The 21,830-nt window shown below is 63.5% G+C and overlaps 3 protein-coding genes across 6 annotated transcripts; all 3 read left to right on the top strand.

Moving 5' to 3' along the window:
- Positions 1-179: 179 nt before the first annotated feature.
- Positions 180-9,343, top strand: CLK2 (CDC like kinase 2). 4 transcript variants are annotated; one of them, XM_075724431.1, is made up of 13 exons: positions 180-249; positions 2,390-2,559; positions 2,740-2,974; positions 4,735-4,831; positions 5,179-5,245; positions 5,641-5,757; positions 5,977-6,143; positions 6,598-6,692; positions 7,056-7,185; positions 7,549-7,631; positions 7,867-7,946; positions 8,167-8,257; positions 8,690-9,343. In XM_075724431.1, exons 2-13 carry the CDS (start codon positions 2,390-2,392, stop codon positions 8,870-8,872), a joined length of 1,515 nt encoding a protein of 504 aa, XP_075580546.1. In that variant the 5' UTR covers positions 180-249; the 3' UTR covers positions 8,873-9,343. The 4 variants fall into 4 exon arrangements, with proteins under 4 accessions (XP_075580546.1, XP_075580547.1, XP_075580545.1 ...); XM_075724432.1 differs by lacking the exon at positions 180-249 and adding an exon at positions 942-1,307 and having other exon boundaries at positions 4,738-4,831; XM_075724430.1 differs by lacking the exon at positions 180-249 and adding an exon at positions 942-1,307.
- A 1,850-nt stretch (positions 9,344-11,193) lies between these two features.
- Positions 11,194-13,468, top strand: SCAMP3 (secretory carrier membrane protein 3). Its single transcript, XM_075724436.1, has 9 exons — positions 11,194-11,241; positions 11,342-11,419; positions 11,494-11,634; positions 11,723-11,843; positions 11,947-12,075; positions 12,265-12,424; positions 12,862-12,963; positions 13,061-13,178; positions 13,322-13,468. The coding sequence occupies exons 1-9, from the start codon at positions 11,194-11,196 to the stop codon at positions 13,466-13,468; spliced, it is 1,044 nt and encodes a 347-aa protein (XP_075580551.1).
- A 2,258-nt stretch (positions 13,469-15,726) lies between these two features.
- On the top strand, positions 15,727-20,504 carry ENTREP3 (endosomal transmembrane epsin interactor 3). The gene is made up of 12 exons (XM_075724428.1): positions 15,727-15,945; positions 16,610-16,666; positions 16,831-16,941; positions 17,130-17,255; positions 17,350-17,457; positions 17,638-17,798; positions 17,906-18,005; positions 18,092-18,176; positions 18,295-18,873; positions 19,146-19,214; positions 19,440-19,702; positions 20,334-20,504. Exons 1-12 carry the CDS (start codon positions 15,727-15,729, stop codon positions 20,502-20,504), a joined length of 2,049 nt encoding a protein of 682 aa, XP_075580543.1.
- The last annotated feature ends 1,326 nt before the right edge of the window (positions 20,505-21,830 follow it).

Here is a 21,830-nt window from a genome sequence, read left to right as displayed (position 1 = left end):
CCCGCCCCGCCGTGTGACGCAGCGCGTGCGTGCGTGCGTGCGTGCGTGCGTGGTGCGTGCGTGCGCGACGCCGCGGCGAGCTGCGCGCGGCCTGGCGGGGACCCGGATCGGCGGCGCGGCGGGGCGCGGCGCGGCGGCAGCGAGCGGCGGAGCCGGAGCAGCTGGAGCGGGGCCCGGGACTCCCGGGGGCCCACGGCCGCCATCACGGATTTCCTGTGGGACAAGCGCACCGGGCTGGCTGCGAGGACGGTGCGGCGCGGGGCGCGGCGGGGCGGGGCGGGGGTAGGCGTAGGCCGCGGCCTCCGTGGCTGGCGGGGGCGGCCCGGGGCCGTGCGGGGCAGGCCCGGGCCGGCGGCTCCTGGCGGGGCCGCGGCCGCAGCCCGGCGGCCCGGGCGTTTCCGGGGGAGGCGCTGGCGGGGCCGGCCGGGCCGGATGGGCCGAGGAGGCCGCGGCCGGGCCCTGGGGCACCGGGGCGGGAGGTTCCCCACCCGCCGCCCCTTCCCGCGGCCCCGGTCTCTCCCGGTGGTCGGGCCCCGACCCTCGCTTCGGTGGCCGGGCCCCGGGCGCTTCCGCTTTTGGCGCTCGGCGCGGCCCCGTGCGGGGTGGAGGCTCCGCCCGGCGGCAGCGGAGCAGGGCAGCGAGCGCGGCCGCCATCATCGTCCCCAAACCGGTTCCAGACCTGCTGCGAAACGCCCCGGTGCTGGCTTCGCCTGCCCGTAAAGAGGGTGCCCGGCCTTGGCGGGCCGCCAGCGTCGCCTTCGCACCCTGCCTTTAGCGAGCGGCTGGAGACCGGGCCCCGGGCCCGCACTCGGTGCCCGCCGGGGGCACAGCGGGACCTGGCTGCGGAGCCGCCGAACCGGGGGGAACCGTGAGCGGCCCCACCGAGCCCGGCCTGGCTCTGGCGGGTGAAGCTTGCTGGGGTATAACGAGGCCGTGCCCCCGGGACACAGCATCACCGGGGGCGGTTTTGCCTTTTGGAAGCCCTGCCTGTAACGTCAGCGTAGGGCTGGGTGTGGGAGGGCAGCCCGGTGCGTCAGGGTACCTTTTTGGGGGAAAATAATCACCAGTGGGAGGCCTGTGGACACAGGGAGCTCCAGCTTCTGGCCTGTGGAGGCGAGGCAGATTGAGGTGCTTGATGCTTTGGAACCAAAATACGTGCAGGGAATGTCTTAGAGTTGTGGAGTGAGGTCTGGCGATGGGAGCGGGATCCTGCGAACTAGCACTTCAGGGTTGGGACCCGGTGTGCCATCTCACCGAGGGATTTTCTCCTTCGTTCTTGACTCTCACGTCCCACCAGAGAGGTAGAGGTGAGCACTTCTTCCCTCTGAGGTAGGGTCTACAAGGCTTCCTTAGCGCCTCTGTACGTGGAAAGGGTGGTTTTGCTCCCTGGATGCTGTAGAGCCCTCCCTGCTTGCAGTGGGGAGTGTAGATGTCTCTTGCTTGGCAGTAAACCAGAGACATCTCTTCATGAGCTGCCTGCTTGGGTGTCTCCAGTAATAGAATCATAGAATCGTTTAGGTTGGCAAAGACCTTTAAGATCATCCAGTCCAACCATAACCTAACACGACCAAGTCCACCACTAAACCAGTTAAGGGGAGAGTAGTAATTTCATGTTTCCTGGCTTGGTGGCTGGATTATTTTTTAATGAAAGTAAAAACTAGGAATCAGTAAGATTGGAAAGGATCTCTAAGATCATCAGTCCAACCATCAACCTAACACCCCCATGCCCACTAAACCATGTCCCCAAGTGCCACCTCTGCCTGTTTTTTGAACCCCTCCAGGGATGGTGACTCCCCCACCTCTCTGGGCCGCCTGTTCCAATGCTTGGCCACTCTTTCCATGAAGAAATTTTTCCTAATATCCAATCTAAACCTCCCCTGGCGCAGCTTGAGGCCATTTCCTCTTGTCCTATCGCTAACTACTTGGGAGAAGAGACCAACACCCGCTCAGTGGTGTGTAAGGACTTTGGGCTGAGCACCGGTGACATCCTGAGCTTTGTTTCACCCTCTTTCAGTTTTCTTTGGTGGTGCTTCTCTCCTTCCCAGGGAGCACGTTAGTTTAAAGAGAGAAGGTGGAAGCCTCAAAGGTGCAAATGCAGCTCCTGGAGCTGTGACTGGTAGAGATGGGCATGAAGAGGGGAAAGTCACCTGGAAAACAGAACCGCGGCAAGCAGAGCCAGTGTGGGTGGTTGCATCCTCTCTCGTACAGGGTTCTGGAATCTCTCAGAAGTTTGTCCCCTCCCTCTCAACCTCCACCTGCACACTCGGCCATGCTGCTGATTGCTGCCCCCCCTCCTTGCCCTAGCAGCTCCTAGGCCACTGCCAATCTGCACTGGTTTCTCTCCCTGGCAATTGCCTCACAAAGTCATCACCGTCTCTTGTCCCTGTAGATGCCTCACTCAAGAAGGTACCGCTCGTCGGAGCGCAGCAGCCGAGGCAGCTATCATGAGCGCTACAGAAGTCGCAAACACAAGAGACGGCGGACACGGTCGCGATCGAGCAGCAGCGAGCGTGACCGTCGGCACCGTCGGGAAGACAGTTACCATGTTCGATCCAGGAGGTGAGTCTGCAAGGACGAGGCGGGACCTCGAACCCTGCGGTGTTTCTCCAGCTCGGCTGGAGGCCGCTGTGGTCAGCCCAGCTTCTGGGTGGCCTGGGCCCTGTCTCTCATGTGCTCTGAGCTGTAACTTCACGGGCAGTGTTCGTAATCGAATTCCCTCGGCTTGCTTCCCCTCCCCAGCTACGACGACCACTCAGCAGACAGGAGGGCCTACGACCGGCGTTACTGTGACAGCTACCGGCGGAACGATTACAGCCGTGAGCGAGGGGAAGCCTACTATGAACCCGAGTACCGTCACTCCTATGAGTACCGACGCTCCCGGGACCGCGAGGGCAGCTACCGGAGCTGCAAAAGCAGCCGGCGTAAGCACAGGCGGAGGCGGCGCCGCAGCCGGTCCTTTAGTCGCTCCTCATCGGTGAGTATCCTGCTGTGCTGGGCCTCCCCTGTAACCTTTCTCTCCCAGGTGGCGAGCTGGGTAAGTAGAAAACTCACTTTCTAACGCTCTCTCGGACTCAGCTTGAGAAATGCGTAGAAAGCCTTTGATGCAGACAGCAGTTCCTGTCCACCATCCTGATGCGCCTCAGCAGTGGCTGCCCTGTGCCAGCTGGGCACAGGCAGCTCAGACCCTCTCTCAGTGTTGCCCGCTCGGAGGTGGGAGGAGGACAGGCGTGCCTTGCGAGGCTGGCGTGTCCCCCGGGGGTGGTGCTGCAGTCCTCAGCTCCTTTATCCCTGCAGAGCGCTGCTTTTGTTCGGTGATGCTCATTAAGAGCTGTCTAGGAACCCCAGCCAAGCAGTCTTTTGTGCAAGGTTTGTACAGAACGTTCAGCTGATCCTGGTCCCAGAGAGCTCGGTCTGCCTGCGACAGGCAGCTTGGTCCCCGTGGTCCCCGGTTCGGGCCTGTGTTCTGTGGCAGGAAGCCCCTTGTCTCAGAGGGTTAGGTCCTGCGTCAGAGCAGGATCCTTCTGGGTGGGCCCAGCTGCTGGGGGATGTCGTGCGAGGGGCTTTGCAAAGGAGCAGAGCTTGTGGACCGGTCAATTCAGGTGGAGGCAGCAACCATCACAGGCTCTTCCCAGCAGTGTCCCTGGCTTTCTCTTCTTGTCTGTTCTGCTGTTCACCTTCCACTTCTGTTAGACCCCAGACACGTTCTCTGCTCTGTGTGTGGAGCTCTCAGTGTTGTCTGGTCTGTTCTGGCTGTATGTCCAGGGATGGGATTGTGGGCTGGATTTGGGTCCCAAGTTTGCTGGCCGGTTGCTCCCAGGTGTGGGGATACTTAGCTGAAGAACTGAAGGCAGGATTTTTCTCTTCTCTGGCATAAACCTCTTATCTGGCTCATCCCAGGCTGTCCCTATTCCCTGTTGGGCCTCTGCTTCTCTCCTGGAAGTTAGTCCTTCCAGGATCAGCTTCTTCGGGGGAGGGTCTAGGAAGAAGTGTCACGTCTTCCCCCAGGCAGTCACTCGTAAATTCTCTCTGGTTTTGGATGGATCGTTGTACCGAGAGTTGCTTCTGAAATCTCTGAATTCATCTTTTCCTGAGTGTTGGGGCTGGGGGAAGCTATGTGGGTGGTTGTTGGAACGGGATGGGGAGTGCCTGTGTGGGGCAGCCTGGCCCTTTGCTTGTGCAGGACTTCCCAGCACCTGCCTTCTGCTGCCTTTCCTCAGTGGCTGCTGTGGGGCTGCAGCGAGTCTCTCCCCGCGGCCACTGAGTGCCCGGCTGCAGCGTTGTGCTTCGGCGTGCTCTCTTGGCATTATCCAGGACTCGAAGGCCAGTGCCGTTCCTCTCCGAGCCCCCCTAGGAGCGAGAGCAGCTGGCCCCTTCCACTGCCCCTCCGCTAGCCCTTGTTCTGACCGTCTCTGCTCTCACACTGGTTCGGGTGGGGCTGTTTGTAGGTTCTTTTTTTTTTTTCTTTTTTTTCTTTTTTTTTTTTTTTTGCTACAACGAAAAGCAAACTGTTTTTTTCTTTTCTGAGCTAGTGTGTTGTATCTTGACATGTTCCCTTGCAATATCCCTATCGTTATATATTCCTCTGTGCCGTATGAATTGGCTGGGAATCTCCTCCTGCAACCCCTCCTCAAACAACCATGTGAATTTCCAAACCAACCAATGCGTGACGCTGGCTGCTGCGCTGGTTTGAAAATCTGATTGGTGAATGATGAATTCCCTGTCTGCCTGGGCCAGCAGCGGAGTCGACAGAGCAGCAGAAGGGCCAAGAGTGTGGAGGACGACGACGAGGGGCATCTGATCTATCGCGTCGGCGACTGGCTACAAGAAAGATGTACAGCCAAATCGTAACATAATTTAGCTCTCTAGTTAAGCTCCCATCGCAGTCGCAGATCTGTCTTATCTTTCTGTTTCATTTTATTTTCATTGTTTATTAAAGAGAAACCCTCTCCTTTTCCTTCCCCTTTTGTTAAAGCTACGTTTATATTTTGTATTGTTACTGAAGTGCCAGGGAACTAGGGCAGTTGCCTTGTGCAGCCGGTGTCAGCCTTCCGCTGCTCCGGTCTCTCAAGCTGTGTGCAGGTTAGGTGTTGCAATGCATTCTCCTCTGCCTTGTGTATGCGCTGCATCCAGGTCATGCTCACTCTCTCATCTACCTTCCTCTCTTTCTCTCCCTCCCAGATGAGATTATTAGCACCTTAGGGGAAGGCACGTTCGGCAGGGTGGTGCAGTGCATCGATCACCGGAGGTACGTCTGCTCCTGGGACAGGGAGGGACATGGTGGTGAGGGAAAAAGAGAGACCACAGCTGGTGACAGGGCCTTTTGTGCTTAACATGGGAGTCTGGGGGCGAAAATGAGTCTCTCGGTTTTGCGGTGTTCCTCTGCTGGTCTGGGCACTCGCCCTCTTGGGTCGCCCGTGTGTTGGAGAGGGGCCAGGGGAGCCTTGGGGCTGTTTGCAGGGAGGGAAAAGGCCCTGCTTTGGCAGGCACCCCTTGATAATGGCCACTTCTGGCTTGAGCACGGGTGGCAGAAGGCTGTGCTGCACAACCACAGGAGAAGGCTGGATCAGAAAGCCCTTCTTGCAGGGCACAGGCTGACCCAGCTCAGGGGTGATCTTGCACTTTCTTCCTGTTTCTCCCCAGGGGTGGTGCACGTGTCGCTCTCAAAATCATTAAAAATGTAGAGAAATACAAAGAGGCTGCTCGACTGGAAATTAACGTGCTGGAGAAAATCAACGAGAAGGATCCTGAGAACACGAAGTGAGTGTGCTTTTGGCGTTATTGCCTTAGCGCAGTTGCAGGGATGGGATGAGAGAGTACTTGATGTTGCGTGACTGAATTCGGCTGTAGCTAGTTTTTGGAGGCATATGGGCTTGCTGTGGGATACGGACTGAGCAAGGAGAGGAGGAGCCTGGGGCAGGGATAACTTAGCTGAGTGGTGCATGCAGATTTGTCCTGAATCAGAATTTTTTCTCTCAGTCTTTGTGTCAGGATGTTTGACTGGTTTGACTACCACGGCCACATGTGCATCTCCTTCGAACTGCTGGGGCTCAGCACCTTTGATTTCCTGAAGGACAACAACTATCTGCCTTACCCCATCCACCAAGTACGGCACATGGCCTACCAGGTGTGCCAGGCCGTGAAATGTAAGTGTTCACTGCTCTTCTCTCCGCTGGTCCTTGACTGACCTGGGGAGCTGTGAAGCTCCCAATGTCTGTGCCAGTTCCGCAACTGGTGGCCCAAAGCAGCGAGTTTTTGCTGCGGTGCTGCTGTGCCAGTTCTGAGACTGAGCCTTCCTGCCCCTCCAGCGGTGAATGCGTGCTTGGAACGAATCCTTTTTCTTTTCCTGATTGTATTGTTCTCTGATGCATGTGGGCTGGCAGTAGCTCGGGGCACTTCAGCATCCACCTCCACACACGCGTTCTGGTGATCGATATGATAAATCTTTGTGCTTCTGCCGAAGCATCTTGGCCTGGGCTAGCCTGACTGTTCACACCCAGTTCTAAATGTGGGCTAAACTGGTGCCAGTATGAGCAAACTGAATTAATCATGCCTCTCTCAGCTTCTGTTCCATCACCCCGACTCTCTTTGCTTCCTCAGTTCTGCATGACAATAAACTCACTCACACTGACCTCAAGCCAGAGAACATCCTCTTCGTGAACTCTGACTACGAACTCTCCTATAACCTGGAAAAGGTAACAGCACTGCCTTGTGTTAGAGGTCTTCTCTTGGGTTCTTGGTGTCCCTGACCTTATCAGCAGGTGGGAGGAGTCGGAACATGGCCCCAGGAGACACAGGGTTGACCAACAATGTTCATGCACTTGTTCAGGGCCTATATCCTGCATGAACAGCCTGTGCAGTCTGTAAGTGAGCCATAGGGACTGCAGGCTTACCTGCTTGATGGTGAGAGTTTGTTTGGGGGCTGTGCTAGCACCAACATACCCTCCGAAGCCTTCCCCTCCCATGGTGCCCTGTGGCAAAGCCTCCGCTGTGTAAGGAAGGGGCTAAGTCTGCATCTCGAAACTCCCGAGTAACTGATACCACTCTCTCTCGTGAAGAAGCGGGATGAGCGGAGCGTGAAGAGCACAGGCATCAGAGTGGTGGACTTCGGCAGTGCCACGTTTGATCACGAGCATCACAGCACGATTGTCTCTACCAGGCATTACCGGGCCCCGGAAGTCATTCTGGGTAGGTACCGCTTGGTCGTTCCCACAGAGGCGGGCGTTCACCTCAAGGGCACTGGGTGCTGCCTGCTGGATTAAGGAGCATTTTGCTTCCACGTCATTCAGTAGCTGTCTGGGGTTTACCCTGGGAGATGAGAAGTGCTTTATGTAACATGCTCTACTCTGTTTTCTGGGAGGGTCAGCAACTTACAAGTTGGTGTTTCGGCATTGCTACCGGCTGGGAGCAATTGCCACCAGCGTATCGGGAGCCTGGCTGGAATGGGAATTGTTTTTCCAGTTGTTTATTTGTTTTTAAAAGGGCGAGGGAGAGGGATTTGGGATCTTAGGCCATAACTGGATCTTTTATTTAAAAAACATTGTTTTTTAGAGCTTGGCTGGAGCCAGCCCTGTGATGTGTGGAGCATTGGCTGCATCATCTTTGAGTATTATGTGGGTTTCACCCTGTTTCAGGTGAGAACTGTATGCTGTATGGCTACCTCACAAGTGATGAAAGAGGATGCTGGCTGTTGCCCAGTACAGCCAGGAGCCTCTGGGACTGATGGGGTTCCCTCCATCACGGCAGTCTTGTAGAGACGACTGAGGTGTTGCCCAGCAAGGGGTTCTGAACTGGGGAGGAACACCCAGGGCTGGAGGTAGAACAACTGGAATCTGTTCCATGCCTTCCCTTTACGTTTATCTCTCTCAGACACATGACAACCGGGAGCACCTGGCCATGATGGAGAGGATCTTGGGGCCAATTCCTTCTCGGATGATCCGGAAAACAAGGTGAGCAAGGCCGGCAGGGCACCGCAGGCTTGCCAGCTCTCTCCTGCTTCCCATGTAGTGGTTCTCTCTGAGGGATCGAGCTTTGAAGTTGCCTGCTGAGCCAGTTGTCCATGCTGCTGCAGTGTCCTGAGCACCATGCACTGCCAGGGCTGGCACGTTGCTGTTGCTGCAAGACATTTTGTGCTTGGGTGTAACCTGTTCCCACCTCTTACTCTGACAGGAAACAGAAATATTTCTACCATGGCCGTCTGGACTGGGACGAGAACACCTCTGCTGGCCGCTATGTTAGGGAAAACTGCAAGCCGCTGCGGGTAAGGCGGGGTGGGCAGGAGCATCCGGTTGCTTTATCCTTTTCTCATTGCAGAGTCTTAGAGTGCCTGCCCCAGTTGTGAAGATTCTTCCTGTGGGCAAGGTTGGGCCAATGAAAGGGTCAGACCAGTGTCTTCCCGAGGAGCCTTGGCTTTCCCAGACATAAACTAGGAAGACTGCATCAACCTGAGCTTAATCTGGAGTGGAGGAGGAGGAGGGCACAGAGACCTCAGGAAGTGCCTGGGAAAGATGGCGGGGTGGGGAAAGCTTGGCAGTTCCATGCTTGGTAAAGCAGCCCAGAGTTCAGGTCTAGGAGGAGTGATGGTCTGGACAAACCGGTCTTTGCCCAGCTTAGCCGTTCAGCCCAGGGAAAGTACTGTGATGGGAGAGGGTGCAGCGTCCTTGGCCCTAACCTCTCCCCTCCATCTCCCCAGCGATACCTGACCTCTGAGGCTGAGGACCATCACCGCCTTTTCGACCTCATTGAGAGCATGCTGGAGTACGAGCCGTCCAAGCGCATCACCCTGGCCGAAGCCCTCAAGCACCCCTTCTTTGACATGTTGGAGATGGAGCCGAGCACAAAAATGTGGGACTCTAGCAGAGACATCAGCCGGTGACGCCACAGGTGCCAGCCTGCCCTCAGATTCTAGCCCCCGTGGAGGCCTGTGTGATTTCTATTCAGACACTTGGTGCTTTTTTTTTATACATGAGAAGAACTCCCTGGACATGTTTGTAAAGCTGTTAATATGTGAGATACTGTAAATAGCCCATATTCTATATTGGCCTCTGAGCACCACAGGCCTGACCTCCTGCTGTTGCTGCTGCCATTATTGTGAGGCGAGGGGGCCTGTATGTCCATATTGTAAATACCTCTGTTCACGTGTTGCTTTGTCTCCTGTTCTCTCCTGCCCTCCTTGCTGTAAATACTCCAGGACTCACAGCTCTCTGTAGCTTATCTGTTTCCTTGTAAGTTATGAAACTGGTGGGACTGCATGGGAATTATTTTTTGGATCAATGTCATAGCCCATCCCCACACCAGAGTTTTATAAGAATTTTGTACAGTCTTTGTGAAAAATAAATATGAAGTGAATAAACCACCTGGTCTGGGTTTGGACCAGCAGCAGCCCCTCTTGGGGCTGTTCTGCTGCTTGGTTGTGCTCCTGGTGCGCAGCGGCTGTATACTGCACCCTGCGGAGGGAAGGCAGGCACATCCTCTTGTTGTGGGGTGAAAGGTACTTCATGGTGCAGGGACCTTTGGTAATGAAGCGAGCTCCATCCACCTGCACCACTCCCAAGTCTGTGCCTTCTTGGCTCTTACCAGCTCTGCAGCAAGGCTGGGGCCTTGGCTTGGGCTTTTCCATGGGAATTGCTGGGGATGTTTCAGACCTGATGGCAGCTCTGTGTAGATGCCTTGCCAGCGTGTCTGGGAGAGTCTCACTGGCGTGGTGTCGGTAACAGAGCAGACATGCTCATGGTCTGTTCTGCAGGAGCTTATCGCTTTGCCATGGCACCACCTGTGGCAGACTGTGGCTGGGCTCTGGCGGACTGTCATCACGCAGAGGGATAAAGGAAAAGTCTGGCTTCACCCGGAGTTAGTGTGGGAGAGTCTCAGGAGGGGTGACATTGAATCATCTTCATGAGCTTGTGATCCTAATTTCAAGAGCTTGGGCTGGAAGCTTTCATCTGCCACCTGTGGTCGCCTGGCTGGCAGCAGCCAGCGGGTGATGTGTCGCCAGGGAGCGAAAGCAGGGGAAGACCGTGTCCTGCTGCGCGGGTAGCCAGCCCTGGGTGAGTATGGAGGAGAATTAGATTGACCAAATAACACCTGCAGTCTGTCTCAGACTTTAAAAAAAAAAACCCAAATCCCCACCAATGTCCAAAACCTGAATCCACAGCTTTTACTTTCCCATTGGAAAGCACAGCTCAAAGTGCCGGCTGTCTGGGTTGAAGTGGGAGTTCACAGATTTGTGTGTAACTTTGTAAGTCTGTGTTCAGATGCTAAAGAGTGTTTTTAGCAGAGAGGTGCAGTTCCTGCGAAGCACTGAGAGCTGGGGCGGGAACTCGAGGCAGGTACAGCTGGGTGTCCTGTGCTCGCTCAGGAGGCTGAGGAATCCCTGTTTGGGAGGGAGCGTCCGTATGCTGTCCACATGCAGCTGGCAGTTGATGGCATCAGGGATCCCTATAAATAACTGGTCCAGGAGACAGAAAAATTAAATTCCCCAAGCTGCTTGTCGTGCCGCAAATTCTTCCCTGTTTTCTTTCCATGGAGTCTGCTGCACGGCTGGTTCGGGTGGGCTCCTGAAACAGCTGCTCCGCTGCAGCCCTGCCGGCCTCCCCGAGGGTAAAGCCTGGGGGGTTCCACGCCGGCCGGAGGCGAACGGCACCGCGGCCGCCCCGGTAAGAGGCGGGAGCCCAGCCGAGGGGTTTGGACGTGAGGCCTCAGGGGGACCCGCAGGAGGGGCCTGCGCTCGCCGCAGGCCGGGCTGACCGGAGCCATCGCTGGGGAGAGGAGCCGGCCCTGGGCGGGGGACCGGAACGGGGGGGACAGGGGGGCCCGGCCCTGGGATGGGGCACCGGGAACGCGGGGGGACGCGACGGGGCCCGGGCGGCGGAGAGCCCCGGCCCCGGCCCCGGCCCGGCGTTGCCATGGGGACGCTGTTGCCATGGGGACGCGCTCCCGGCGCGCCCTGCGCTGGGCGGGGGGAAGTGCGCCTGCACGTGACCCCGGGACATGTGGCCGCATCACGTGCCCGCTTCCGGCCGCGCGTGCGCAGAGACCCCCTGCAGTCGGGCTCCCCAGAGCGGCAGGCGGGGTCGGTGACGTCACGGAGAGACGGCCAATCGGCGGCGGCGGGGCGGCGGCGGCTGAGGGGAGTGAGGCGGCGGCGGCCCCGGTCCCGGCCCCGGCCCCGGCCCCGGTCTCGGTCCCGCCATCGCTATGGCCCAGCGCGGCGGCCCCGCGGTGCTGCCCGACAACCCCTTCCAGGTGCGTCCCGTCCGGGGGAGGGGCAGGGGCGGCCCCGGCCCGGCCCCGCCCCGCCCCAGTCCCCACCGGCCCCAGTCCCCACCGGCCCCGTCTCTTGCAGGACCCGGCGGCGCTGCAGCCCCGGCCCGGTCCCGAGCGCGCGGCGCTGGACGCCTACAACCCCTTCGAGAGCAGCGCGGTGAGCCGGGCGGGCTGCGGCGGGGCCCTCCCCGCGGCGAGCGGCGCCTCACCGCCCCCTTCTCCTTCCTGCAGCCGCCGCCGCCGTACCAGGCCCCGTCGGCGGCTCCGTCGCCCCTGCCATCGGCCGGCATGGCCCCGCCGCAGGCGGCCGCGCAGCCCCCGCGGAAAACCAGCCCCACGGAGCCCCGGAACTACGGCTCCTACGGCACGCAGGTACCGGGGCGGGGAGGCGGCCGCTCGGCCGCCGCGGGGTGGGCCGGGGGAGCAGGCGGGAGCCCCAGGGCCTGCGCTCCCCCCGCAGGCCTCGGCGGCAGCCGCCACTGCTGAGCTGCTGAAGCGGCAGGAGGAGCTGAACCGGAAGGCGGAGGAGCTGGACCGGCGGGAGAGGGAGCTGCAGAACGCGGCCCTCGGCGGCGCTGCAAGTGAGTGGCCTGCGGGGCCGGGGAGGGACGGCGGCCGCCTTCCCCTCGGCCCCCCCGGCACGGGCACTGCTGCTCTCTCCTTCTCGCCTCCTTCCCTCTGCAGCGAGGCTGAACAACTGGCCCCCGTTGCCGTCCTTCTGCCCGGTGAAGCCTTGCTTCTACCAAGACATCCCTGTGGAGATCCCTGCTGACTTCCAGAAGACCGTTTCCACCATGTATTACCTCTGGATGGGTGAGTCCCTGGGGGAAAGCTAAGGGCAGATCCTGGGAGGAGGTAGAGGAATGAGCGTTCTGCGTGCGAGTGAACGCTGCTGCTCTGGAGAAGTCACAGTTAATGCGCAGTGCCCAGGTCTAGGGGGCTGAGCCCTTGGTGGGGCAGGGGGAACCTTGCTTGCGTTGCCTGACCGATGTCCTCTCTCAGCCAGCACCATTGCTCTCTTCCTGAACTTCTTGTCCTCGCTGGCCTGGTTCTGTGTGGACCCCTCGTCCGGTTCTGGGTTCGGCCTCTCCATTCTCTGGGCTCTCCTCTACACACCCTGCTCCTTTGTCTGCTGGTATAGGCCGATGTACAAAGCTTTCAGGTGTGTATCTGCTTGAGCTCCCCGGCCAGCAAAGTGGCGGGGTGGGATGGCCGCAAGGCTGGTGCGTGAAGCTGGGGAGACTGGGCTGCTCAGTAGAACAGGCCCTCGCCCTGAGTGCGGCACCGATGGTGTCCTAGCTCCTTGTGTGGCCTTTGGGTCTGGGGGATGTGGTGATTCTGTGCTGAGCTTCTGGCTGAGGACCAAATCTTGCTTTGGATGGGGCTCTTCAGAGGTCACAGGAATGTGCTTTCCTGTGGGCCTTGCTGTTGGAGATCCCTGCGCTGCCTTATGCCTCTTCCTCAGATTTCTCCTTGCTTTAAGCCCCTTAACCAGTGGCTGCACCTCTGGGGCCTGCGTGTTCTCCTTGCGTCCCCCGCTTCGAGGAAGGTTTGAGAATTGTTTTCCATTGCCTAACCTCACCTGTCTCTTTCTCCCAGGAGTGACAGTTCGTTCAACTTCTTTGTCTTCTTCTTCGTCTTCTTTGCCCAGAACGTGGTGTACGTGCTGCAGGCGATTGGCATACCAAACTGGGGATTCAGGTGCGCGTTGTGCTGACCCTGGGGAGCCCTGGCCACCCCGGAATGGGAGGCAGGTGGGGAAGAGGGAACCCGTGGGAAACCACCTCTTGTTTTGCAGCGGCTGGATATTGAGCCTGATAGCACTGCGGACGAACACAGCCGTGGCTGTGATGATGATTCTGGTGTCCTTGTTCTTCACAGCAGTGGCTGTGTTGGGCATCATTATGCTGAAAAAGGTGAGTTTGGATCGAGCCTCAGGGCCGGAGCACCCCTTTGGGAGGATGAGGGTGGGTTTGGCAGGCGCAAGGGCACAGCTCTGTTCATCGGGGGCCTGGAACGGGGCTGGCGCGCTGACCCTGAGCCTGCCGCTCTCTTCCAGATCCACTCTCTGTACCGCCGGACGGGCGCCAGCTTCCAGAAAGCGCAGGAGGAGTTTGCTGCGGGGGTCTTCTCCAACCAGGCGGTGCGCACCGCGGCGGCCAACGCTGCTGCGGGTGCCGCCACCAATGCCTTCCGGGCACCCTAGCTGGGCGGGGGCCCTGGCTTCTCATCACACGTGGGCTCTTTCTAAGGAAGAGGAAATCCAAGTTGCACTTTCATTGGATCCCCGTGTGTCTGCATCAGCTGTCAGAGGCTGCCTCATCCCAGCTTGGAAGTGCTGGTGCCTGAATCGTCTGCTGCTCTAACCCCTTTCCTCACGGATGGAGGCTGTTCTGGTTTGCGCCGGTCCCTTTCCCTCAGTGGACTGGGAAAGGAGCGGGATGGGAGGTGCTATGGCCAAGCCCTGCGCCTGTCATCGCCCTCCCCTCCGGCACCAGGAGCCTCCTCCAGGTGCGTGACAGGGACCGAAGCGGCTGCTCACCTTCCCTGCGGTGCCAGGGCTCTCCTGTCTCCCCACCTGCCCATGCCACTTGCATGCCCTGGGGCACGAAGGGTTCCCTGTGTGCCCAGTCCCGGGGCGCACAGGGGCTGGCTCTTCCCTCGAGGCTTTTGCCTGCCTTCCCTTTGATGCAGGACCTCATTCTCTGCCCGGAACATTGTCACTGTCTTCCCCCAGGGGCTTGCTCCGGTGGGGAGGGGCTGGCTCTGTCCCCAGGGTGCTGAGCTCAGAGGCAGCCCCACTCTGCTCCCTTTCCCCGTGCTCTCCCTCTCCCCGTTGCTGAGCCGTGCCTGCTCCCAGCGCAGGGAGGAGAGCGGGGCTGGGACAGGCAGCAGTGGTGCCCGTGCTGCTGGGGGGGGGTTTCCTGCATTTAGCCTGTGTGCCCAGCTGCAGCCGTCCAGCACTGCATGCGGTGAACCGTAAAGCTGGGCTGGGCACGGAGGAGGGCTCCTGGTACCCCCTCGCCTCCAGCAAGGCGGGGAGCAGCGTCTCCCTTCCCCTTCTCTGCCTGCCTGGGGCCAGAACCCCCTCGCTTCCCCCCACACCCTTCATCCAGCGCCTGCCCCTTCCCCAGGGCCCTCTGTCCCCTACTTGTGGGCTGAGCCAGGCACTGTGCACACGCTGCCCAACACCTGCCCCGTGTCCCCGCTGGCCCCCCTCCCAGGTACCGGGGTCCGGGGGGGCCCTGATGCTGCTGGGATGAGTCTCACGAGTTCTGCTTTGCCCCATCTCCTCTCCAACGCTCCCGGGTTTGTCCCTGCTGCCCCTGGGCTGGCGAGAGGGTCCGTGCCTTCATCTGTGGGCGCCGGCGGTGGTCCCTGCTCCGGCCGCGGCCGTTCCCCCCCCCGTGGGGCAGCTCCTGCCGCGGCCTCCTGCGTGTTGCTGTGCCCGAGGCCGAGCCGCCTTCAGGTTTTATTTAAGGAATAAACGAAGTTTCACTGCGTGCTGCCGCCTCCGTGCCTTGCAGAGGGGAGCGGGCGGGAGCGCCGGGGCCTCCCGCTGGGGCGGGCCCGGACTACAGCTCCCGGCGTGCCGCAGGGGCGGCCCCGGGGCGGGCGCGGCCCGAGCTGCCGGGGGTGCGGGCGGCGGCGGGAGGTGCCCGGAGCTGCCCTGCGCCTCGGCCGCGCCCGCTCTGCCGCCCGCCTCCTGCCGCGGCCACCGGCCCCGGCGGAGCGGGGATCCCGGAGGCCGCCGCCGGGGCTCGGCGGGGGCGATGCTCGGCCGCGCTCCCCGCAGCATCTCCCCGCCCGGGCGTCCCCGCCAGCCGCTCCGCGCCGGGCCGGGGCTGCGGGGCGTGGGGCGCCGAGCCCGCCGGTAGCCGCCCGCCGGTGCCGGCCCGGGGCCGGGGGGGGCTCCCGGCAGCGGGACTCCCCCGCCTCCCCGGGCGCCCCGGCCCCCGCGCCCGCTGCCCCCGGAGGATGCTCCCGGGCGGCGGCCGGACCCTCGCCCGCTGCCCGGCCCGCGGCTCCCGTCTCCCGGCGCTGCCCCGGGGGCCGGCGGCCTGGCCCGGGCCCCGCGTCCCGGGCGGCGGTTCTCGGGCTCCGCAGGGCGGCATGATCCCGCGGCGGGGGCCCGGCGCTGCAGGGACGGCGAGAGAGGAGGAAGCCCCGGGGCCGCGCTCCCCGGCCGGGATGCGGAGGTACCGCTGAGGCCGGTTCTGTTCCCAGGACACCCCCGCGGAGCTTCTGGGGGCCCCGCGTCCCGCGTGGGCGCTGCCCCGCGGGGCGGGGGGGGGCAGGGAAGAGCCGCCGTCAGCATCCTCGGGGAGGCGAAAGGTGGAGCCCGGCCCGTTCCCGCAGAGCGTCCGTTCCTGCTGCCCCCGGGCCGGCCCCGTCCTGGCGCGGTGCTGCCGGTCGCCCCGGGGCTCGGGGGCCGGTTGCCCCGGCTCGCCGCCCGGGCCAGCCATGCCCTCCCCCAGCGACTCCAGCCGCTCGCTGACCGGCCGCACGTCTCGCAGCCTCACCCACCTCCCCGTCCAGCGGACCTGGCTGCAGATCCTGCTGGTGCTGGGCTTCATCCAAGTGATCCTGGGTGTCCTGATCGTCACCTTCAGCCTGGTGGCGGCCACCATCACACCCTCCGCCAAGATCCGGCACTCCTGCCCGTCTTGGGCCGGCTTCTCGGTGAGTCTGGGGCTGGGGCAGCAGTCGGAGGGGTCTGGCACAGAGCTGCTCTGCTGGGTCCGTGGGGCTCCCTGGATGCTCAATTTGCCGCCGGTCCCAGGGGAGTGTAGCCCCGCTGCTCCCGCACCCTGTGCCCATGGCTGCCACGGAGCATTGTGGGAGAATCCCGGGGGTGAGGGACGGGGACCCCAGAGCGAGGGGGGCTATCCGGGGTATGCGTCTTGAGGCGACACGCTTCTGGACAAACCCTGAGTGAGTTTGTGCAGCCGCAGGCAGGGAGGGGTGCGTGGGGTGCTGCAGTGGCAGCAGGGCGGGGGACCAGGCAGCCCTGCCCTGCTCCCGAGCCCAGTGGCGGGATGCTCTGCCTGCTGTACACGGGGTGAGGGCAGGGCCCTGGAAGGCCTGGGGTCCCCCACTGTGCCCCCATGGCACACACAGATCCCAGCCCGGGTTCACTGCCCAGCATGGAGCTGCCCGCAGTCCCCAGGCTCCCCGGTGCCTTGAATCAGCAGTTTCTCCAGGCTTGCGGCACTGAGGCTGCTCCTGGGCCGGCTCTGGGCCCGCAGGGCTTGGGGGGCTCTGCCCAAGGGCGGGGGCTGCTCTGGGGCCCACTGCCTGGCAGAGACCCCTCCTCATCCTCATCCCCGGGCTTGTGTGTCTGCAGCTGGCGCTGTCTGGTCTCGTTGGCATCGTCTCCTGGAAGCGGCCGCTCACGCTGGTGGTAGGTGTTTGGAGTTGACCCCTCCGCAGACAGGGGGCCAGGCTGGGGAGGGCAGCGCGGGGGGGACCAAGCGGCCCCACGTACCCCCAGATGTGCAGCCACGTGCGTTGGCTCCCTGCTCCGCAGCCCTGCCCAGCTGGCAGCCCCTCTCCTCCCTGCTGCAGATCACCTTCTTCACGTTGCTGTCGGTGCTGGGTGTCATGCTGAGCCTCGCTGGGTCCATCCTGTCCTGCCAGAACGCGCAGCTGGTGAAGTCCCTGGAGGCCTGCGAGAGGGTGAGGCTGGCTGGGGGCTGCTGCGGTGCCCCTGCGTGCCCGGGCAGCTGAGCGCAGCTCGTCTCTGGCTGCAGGGCTCTGGGGACACGGGCAGCTGTGGAGCACAGGGTCTAGTGGCTGGACGCACCAGTGGCTCTCGGGGGGGGAGCACGGCATCCAGAGGTCCCTACGGTGTTCCTTGTCCCCAGGAGAGGGACTCGTGTGTCTGCTGCCAGGCCCACTCGGAGCCTCTGCCTGCCTCCTGCAGCCAGCAGAGCGAGATGCTGACCATGTTCCCCAACCCCGACTGCCGGAGCATCCGCGTGGCACTCAAGGTGGGGGACCCAGGGGGGCAAGGACTCCCCGGGGAGCAGCCGCACGTCCCGCCACGCTCTGCGGGCATCTGCAACTCGTCCCGCTCCTCCCCAGGATCTCCTCTTCAGCGTCTGCGGCTTGACCATCTTCTCCACCATCATCTGCACGCTCTCTGCTGTTGTGTGCTGCATCCAGATCTTCTCCCTCGACATCGTCCATGTGGTGAGTCCCAGCCCCAGCCCAGGAGCAGACGGGGCTGGGGAGCAGCGCTCCCAGGCTGGTAGGGCCCAGGGGTGCCAGGGCAGGACCCGGCCCCAGCTGGGTGCAGATTAAGTCACAGGACATGCATCTCTTGCTGGATCTCTGGGCTGGGGGTCCCAGCTCTCCCTCCTCTCCCTGCAGCTGGTCCCCCAGCGCTCGAGCTCCATGACGCTGGAATGCACGTCCCCCCCCGACACCTTTCTGCAGAGCATGATGGACTTTGAGGAGTTTGTGCCCCCCGTGCCACCACCCCCCTACTACCCGCCCGAGTACACCTGCAGCTCCGAGACTGATGCGCAGAGGTACCCGGCTGGCAGTGGGGCCACCGCGGCGCAGGAGTGGGCGGCCCATTTGCCCCCAGGCAGGGCTCGTCCCACCCAACGTGGCTTTTCTGCTCTTGCTTCTGCAGTATCACTTACAATGGCTCCATGGACAGCCCCGTGCCCCTCTACCCAACCGACTTCCCCCCATCCTATGAGACCGTGATGGGGCTGCGGGGGGACAGCCAGGTGGGAGACGGGGGACTGCAGACAGGGGGTGGCTAGGCAGGGCTGGGCTCCTGCTCTGCCTGTGCCCTGACCGCACCATCCCACAGGCCACCCTGTTTGACACACAGCTGACAGACGGCTCGCACGCCTGCACCTGCGACCGCGTGCCTTCCATCGTGCTCAGCGGAGAAGGTGAGTGTGCCCCGTCGGCATGCCTCGGGCCAGGAGCATCAGTGGGATGGGAGAGGGGCCATGGCAGGACCAGCCCTAACCGGCAGCTCTTCACCCACGCCCACTCCGCTCCTTGCAGTGTCCATGGACAGCGGGTCCCTGATCATGTCTGAGATCATGGACATCCCCGGGGACAGCAGCCCCTCAGAGGACTCATGCCTGCTGGAGCTGCAGGGCTCCATGCGCTCCGTGGACTACGTCCTCTTCCGCTCCATCCAGCGCAGCCGCGCGGACTACTGCCTGAGCGTGGACTGTGTGCAGTGCAGCCACCACGCGCGCAGCCCCACGCTGGGCTTGCAGGGGCCCTTCGAGGAGACGCCACAGCCCCGGGTGCGGGGGGAGCGCTCCTACTCCTGCTCCACAGCGGAGCCCGGCCACGACGGCATCTTGGTGGGGGGGGCAGTCACCCACAGCTGCAATCGCCTGGAGGGACTGGCCCGCTGCGTTGGCCCCTGCTTCCCCGAGGTGCGGCTCAAGGAGAAGGGCTCGCTGCAGGGGCGCAGGGGTGGCTGCCCCGCGGGGCCCGGCGCCGGGCACCTCTGCCACCCACGGCGCAACAGCGAGACCTCCTGCCCCTCGTCCCCAGCCCCAGGGCTGAGCCAGCGTCTGCTCGTGAGGTCGCACAGTGACCCCGGCGTCCTGACGGCCGGTGATGCTGGTAGGTGGCAATGGCTGCCGGAGCGGGGACGTGCATGCGGCTGTGTCTGACCGGTGCAGCTGGGATGTGCCATGGGTTTTGGCTGTGTTTCTCTGTGGCCTGGCGGGATTAGAGCCCATCTGAGGTGGGCGGCTGTCCCAGGGGAATGGGGGGAGCAGGCGGGGGGTGCTGGGCTGGGAGGGAGATGCTGGGGGGGTCGTGCTGCCGGGGCTGGTGGGCCGCACAGCAGTGCGGGCGCTGCCAAAGCCTGAGTGTGCTCTTTCTGCTCCCAGCAGATTTCAGGGAATTACTTTATACCAAAGCACTGGAGGACACCGTGTCCAACTCCTCTGCGGATACAGGTCAGAGTACCAGGACGTACAGGGATATACAGGGAAGTGGGGAGGGTGGGGGAGTGCTTCTGCAGCCCTTTGGGGCTGGGACTGACCCCAGGGGGGCTGGGATGACAGAGACCCGCCGTGGTACCGTTCCTACTGGCTGGGGAGGGGAGACAGGACCCCCAGGGGCTGCAGGGATGGGTCCCACCAGGAGCAGGGTCCCAGCATCCAACAGCGGCATCTCTGCAGGACTGTGCTCGGAGGCCTGCCTGCTCCGCCGTTCGCACTGTGACTCCCCCCCACTGCTCCGGGCCGGCTTGGCAGGGAAGAGCAAGCTGCTGCCCTCCAAGAAGGTGATGCAGCAGCTGTCGAAGACAACAACCCGCTCCCTGGGGGACCTCAAGGTCTGCCGGGGCACCCGCGGGCTGGTGGCCAGGTTCCTGCAGCGACCCAAGCGCAGCCCGGCTGCCGGCGTGGAGGCGCCTGGGCACAGCTCCCAGGGGCACAAGCAGGTGAGCTCCGGCAGCCGCGGTGCCCAGGGGACAGGGGCAGCTCCCCTTTCCAAGGGAGCCCCATCCACACCCTCTCCCACTCTCCAGCCCCCATCAGCACCGTCACGCTGGCCCTTCTGGGGTCTCCATCCCCCTGCCACGCACCCTGTGGTGTCGGCACACCCGCCGCAGGCAGGGGCTGCAGGCAGAGCCTCCCTCCTGTGGCGTTGTCCTCGCCCAGCCCTTCTTGGCATGGTGGCCCCTTCCCCTTGGCCCTCGCTGTAGCTGCAAGCAGGAAAATCGTGCGTGTCGCAACGGCTTTGGCTTTGCCCCTGAGTCACTGCAGCCCGGAGGCAGTTGCTGGGATGTCCCAGCTTCGGCTTACAGGACGCTGGAGACCTTGCGCAGCCCAGGAGGCCCTGCCAGGAACGAGCCCATCCTTAATGACAGCGTACATGCATGACACACGCCTCCGCCATCCCTTGGCACCCCTGCTGTCCTGCCTCACGTGCCTGCCCGGCCGCCCCCGGAGCGTGGGCTGTCCCGCGGGGCGGGTGAGCGTGGGGTGCCGCGGGCAGGGGTGCCATGGGCAGGGGTGCCATGGGCTGGGGTGCCGGCTGCGCGGCTGCAGCCTGTCCCCACGGGGTTGCAGGTTCCCTGGAGCGCCTGGCCAGGAGCGGAGCGGCCCCACGAAGGCATCCACCTGCAGAGCTGCGGGGACCTGAGCTCCACCTCATCCCTGCGCCGGCTCCTGTCCGCCCGCCAGCTGGAGCGCAGCCGCCCACGGAGCCTCAGCGGGACCTGCAAGGAGAGCGTCCTCTGACAGCGCACCCCCACCCACGGCGTGGCCTCTGTGGGGACCCTCCCGGTGCAGAGGGGGGGCCCCGCTCTGGGCCAGGGCCCTCGGACATTGCTTAGACACTGCTGCTGCCCCGGCGGGGCTGCGTCCTGCGCCGCTGCCCTGGGGCCTCTCCTGGGCCCCTTCCCCAGGCACGGCCAGGGCGAGGGGCTGGTCCCCTGGGGTGTCTGCTGGGGGGCCGAGACAGCTGTGCCTGTCCCCTGCCCTGTCTCCTCTTGCTGGCTGTGCCTGCTGCTGTGCCAGCCATGCCTCTGCCCTGGGGTGGCCGTGCCTGTCCCCTGCCCTGTCCCCCCCCACGCTGGCCGTGCCTGTCCCCTGTGCCAGCTGTGTCTGTACCCTGGGATGGCTGTGCCTGTCCCCTGCCCTGTCCCCTGTGCCAGTCGTGCCTGTCCCCTGCCCTGTCCCCTGTCCTGGCCATGCCCTGGCCCCGGTGCTGGCTGTGCCCGTCCGCTGCCCTGTCCCCTGTGCCGGCTGTGCCTGTCCCCTGCCCTGTCCCCTGTGCCAGCCGTGCCCGTCCCCTGCGCCAGCCGTGCTTGTCCCCGGTCCCTGGTCCCCGGTCCCGCCCCTCAGCCCCGTCCCCACACCGGCCGTGCCCGGTCCCCAGTCCCCCGCGCTGGCCGTGCCCGCCCCCGCCCGGTCCCCCCGCCCGGCTGCGCCCGGGGCCGCGTAGCGGGGCCGGTCCCGCGCTGCCCCTCGCTAGAGACCGAATAAAGGTGCTGGCCGCAGCCCGGGGCCCTGGGACCGGTGGCGCCGGCGGGAAGGGGCGGGGCGCGCGGGTCAGCTGACCGGTCACGTGAGCGGCGGGGCGGGTCCCCGGGCGCCCCGGTCCCCGGTAGCGGCTCCGTGGGCGCGGGCGGCCCGGCCGGGTCCGCAGCCGGGGACGGCCGGTACCGGCGCTGGTCGCGGGGCCGCAGCGCGTTGCCCAACCGGGCCGGTGCCCGCCTGCGCCTCCCGGGGTCCCCCCCGTGCCGGGGGGTTGGGGGTGAACGGCCCCGCCGCCCCTGCACCCCCGTTACCGTCGCGGGGGTAGGGCCGGGCCCGCGCCCGCTCTCTTGCCCAACCGGGGCCCAGCCCGCCCAGTGCCGGTGCCGCTCCTGCACCGGCGCCCGGGGCGTGGGCGGAACGGGAAGCCCGGGCGCCCTTAAAGGCGAGGCCGGCAGCGGGGCCAGGGCGGCGGGAGAGGCCGGGCGGCCGGGACCGGCTCGGGGTGACGCCAGGACCGGGGGCTCCGACCGTGCCGCTGCTCGCAGGCCCTGCGCCCCGGGACCCGCCGGGGGCCGCCGAGGGGCC

The sequence above is a fragment of the Pelecanus crispus genome, chromosome 22 (assembly GCF_030463565.1).
Source record: "Pelecanus crispus isolate bPelCri1 chromosome 22, bPelCri1.pri, whole genome shotgun sequence".
In the NCBI taxonomy this organism is placed as follows: Eukaryota; Metazoa; Chordata; class Aves; order Pelecaniformes; family Pelecanidae; genus Pelecanus; species Pelecanus crispus.
This window is presented reverse-complemented; position numbering and strand designations above follow the sequence as displayed.